This window comes from Nanorana parkeri, unplaced genomic scaffold (assembly GCF_000935625.1).
Source record: "Nanorana parkeri isolate BGI_ZX_2015 unplaced genomic scaffold, ASM93562v1 scaffold176, whole genome shotgun sequence".
NCBI classification, from domain to species: Eukaryota; Metazoa; Chordata; class Amphibia; order Anura; family Dicroglossidae; genus Nanorana; species Nanorana parkeri.
This window is the reverse complement of record NW_017306444.1, coordinates 1,720,946-1,723,958: the sequence shown is the minus strand read 5'-3', so window position 1 is coordinate 1,723,958 and position 3,013 is coordinate 1,720,946. Positions and strand designations below refer to the sequence as shown.

At 35.3% G+C, this 3,013-nt stretch overlaps 1 protein-coding gene across 1 annotated transcript; it reads left to right on the top strand.

The window, feature by feature from the left end:
* Positions 1-235: 235 nt before the first annotated feature.
* LOC108785729 (protocadherin gamma-B2-like) lies at positions 236-2,654 on the top strand. The gene has a single exon (XM_018554861.1). It carries the CDS (start codon positions 255-257, stop codon positions 2,652-2,654), a length of 2,400 nt encoding a protein of 799 aa, XP_018410363.1. The 5' UTR covers positions 236-254.
* Positions 2,655-3,013: the final 359 nt, after the last annotated feature.

The window sequence follows — 3,013 nt, the reverse complement described above, 5'->3', positions numbered from 1 at the left end:
ATGTAGAGGCTCTGAGTGCCACTGTTGCACTGCAAAGGTTTTTATTGCATCTAAAATTTAACAGTCCTGGATTCTTAGTGCAGTTTCACTCAACAAGACTGCAGTGTATCACAGCATACATGATTTCTGAGTGTTCTGACATATCTTAGTTTATTCTGCTGAAAAAGAAAATGAGTAATTGTTCAAATTAACATTTTAATTTGGATGCATGAAGAAAATTGCCAACCATGCAGTGCTATGGAGGAGGAAAGACAATGGCAAGACAGGTACTTTATTTATTTATTTATCTCGCTTTTGAGTATATTTCTGCTCAGCTCCACTACTCAGTACCTGAAGAATTGAAGAGAGGATCTGCAATAGGCAATATAGCAAAGGATCTAGGGTTAAATGTTAAGGAATTGTCACTTCGGAATTTTCACATTGTTTCAAGAGGCAAAACTCAGCATTTTCTAGTTAATTCAGAAAATGGAGACCTGTATGTTATGGATAGAATTGACAGAGAAGGACTATGTGGAACAAAACAGAACTGTTTGATAAGCTTTGAATCCGTGATAGAAAATCCTTTGCATTTGTATACAGTGAAAGTGGATATCCAGGATGTAAATGACAATGCACCAAGTTTCTCAAAGGATGTTTTTGACATACTGATTAGTGAATCTGCTTTACCTGGAGTACGCCTTTCTTTGGGACATGCCCAAGACCCTGATATCGGTTCTAATTCTGTGCAGAGATATACAATTGATGAAAACATGTTCTTCTCACTTGGAGAAATCACTGCTTCTGATGGAATTAAATATCCAGAGCTCATTTTGGAAAAGCCTTTGGATAGAGAAAAAAAAATTATTTATAGTTTAACTTTAACTGCTTCAGATGGAGGCCAGCCATCTAAAACAGGCACTGCTCACATTAATGTTAAAGTCCTTGATGTGAATGATAACTTTCCAAAATTTGATAAAGACACATATGAAATTCATTTGAAAGAAAATACCCCCATAGGTTTTGTTGTTTTCCAGTTAAATGCAACAGATAAAGATGAGGGATCCAATGCAGAAATTACATATTCATTCAGTAATGTCCCTGAAAATGCTCATGACATTTTTATTATAGATTCAAAAAATGGAAGCATCAAAGTAATAAGAGATATTGACTTTGAGGTTGCAGAAGAATATAAAATAATTGTAGAAGCTAAAGATGGTGGTGGACTTGCAGCTCAATGCAAAATATCAATTCTTATCATTGATATCAATGACAATGCTCCTGAAATAACTATCACATCTGTCTCAGCTACAGTTCCGGAGGACTCTCCACCAGATACAATTATAGCATTAATTAATGTTCAAGACTTAGACAGTGGTGAAAATGGAGAGGTTGTCTGTGAAATCTCTGACACTTTACCCTTTAAATTAATATTATCATCTGCAAATTACTACAAACTGGTAACAACAAAAAGTATCGATAGAGAAAGAACATCTCATTATAACTTAACCATTAATGCTCTGGATAAGGGGTCTCCTCAATTATCCACCAACATAACCTTCCAACTAGGTATCTCTGATGTGAATGATAATATGCCCATATTTGATCAAACAAATTATATAGTGTATGTTCAGGAAAATAACCCACAAGGAACTTCAATATATAGAATTCATGCTTCAGATTATGATATTAATCAGAATGCTAAAATTAGTTATTCCATTCTGAGTAATAACATCGATAATATTCCAGTGTCTTCATATGTTTCAATTAACTCAGTGACTGGGGTTCTTTATGGCCAGAGATCTTTTGACTATGAACAGTTGCGGGAATTCCAGTTCCAAGTAATGGCTAAAGACAGTGGATTACCTTCTCTTAGCAGTAATGTCACAGTGAAGATTTGTATCATTGATAGAAATGATAATGCTCCCAAGATTCTCTACCCATCACAAGACACCGAGGAATCATTATTTGAATTTATCCCTCATTCCGCTGAGAAAGGTTATCTAGTGGCCAAAGTGATTGCAGTGGATAATGACTCTGGACACAATGCTTGGCTCTCGTATCACTTTCTACAGAATCCTGATCCATCCTTATTTATCATAAGTCAACAGACGGGGGAAATCAAAATAGGAAGAGATCTTAAAGACATGGATTCTTTAAGCCAAAAGATTGTGGTTTTGGTGAAAGACAATGGACAACCTTCTTTGTCATCCACAGTTACACTGAGCTTAGTCGTTGCAGAAAGTTTTCAACAAGTGATACCGGAAATAAGACGACACCCTAGTAGTACAGAAATGTCTTCAAATACGACCTTCTACTTAATAGTTTCCATAGGTCTCATCTCCTTCCTGTTTATGGTAACAGTATTTCTAACAGTTCTTTTTAAGTGCAAAAAATCTAGCACTCCAACATCTTTTCAAAATTATAATAGAAATGTATACCCTCAGTTCACCCTGGGATGTCCCTCTGAGATCAGTGATGCAAGTTTACCTTTTCCATTCTCATATGATGTGTGTGTGACTCTTGACTCAAAGCAGAATGAAATCGCTTATCTGAAGCCATTACAAAATGTTCCTACAGACAACCTCATTGATACAGAGGATTTAACTGTAAATAATAACCCTCCACGGGACACTCTTTCATCAGCTTCTGTCACACAGGTAACAAGCATTTACTAACTGCTAATTGTACAGTTAAATTTCTTTAATTTAATTGAATCCCTGTTTTATAATTCTGTTATGTTTCATGCTATGAGGTCAATTTACTAATGCAAAAAGGCTGTTCAGACTTCAATCCTCCAGTCAAGTGCAAGCAAACTTTCTAAAAAAACTACTTTCTTAATTTTCCTTTCATGTTATTGGGTATTCTTTGCAAAGTGAATTAGTACCACATTCACTAAGCTGAGTGAAAATTCCCTTGCAAAGTGAACATGATCTACTCCTGGTGGATCAGCCTATAAATGTCTGTTAAAGGTTATCTTTCCAAAGATTTAAAGTGACACTAAAACTCAGTAGTTAAATCTTAAAAATGCAATCAA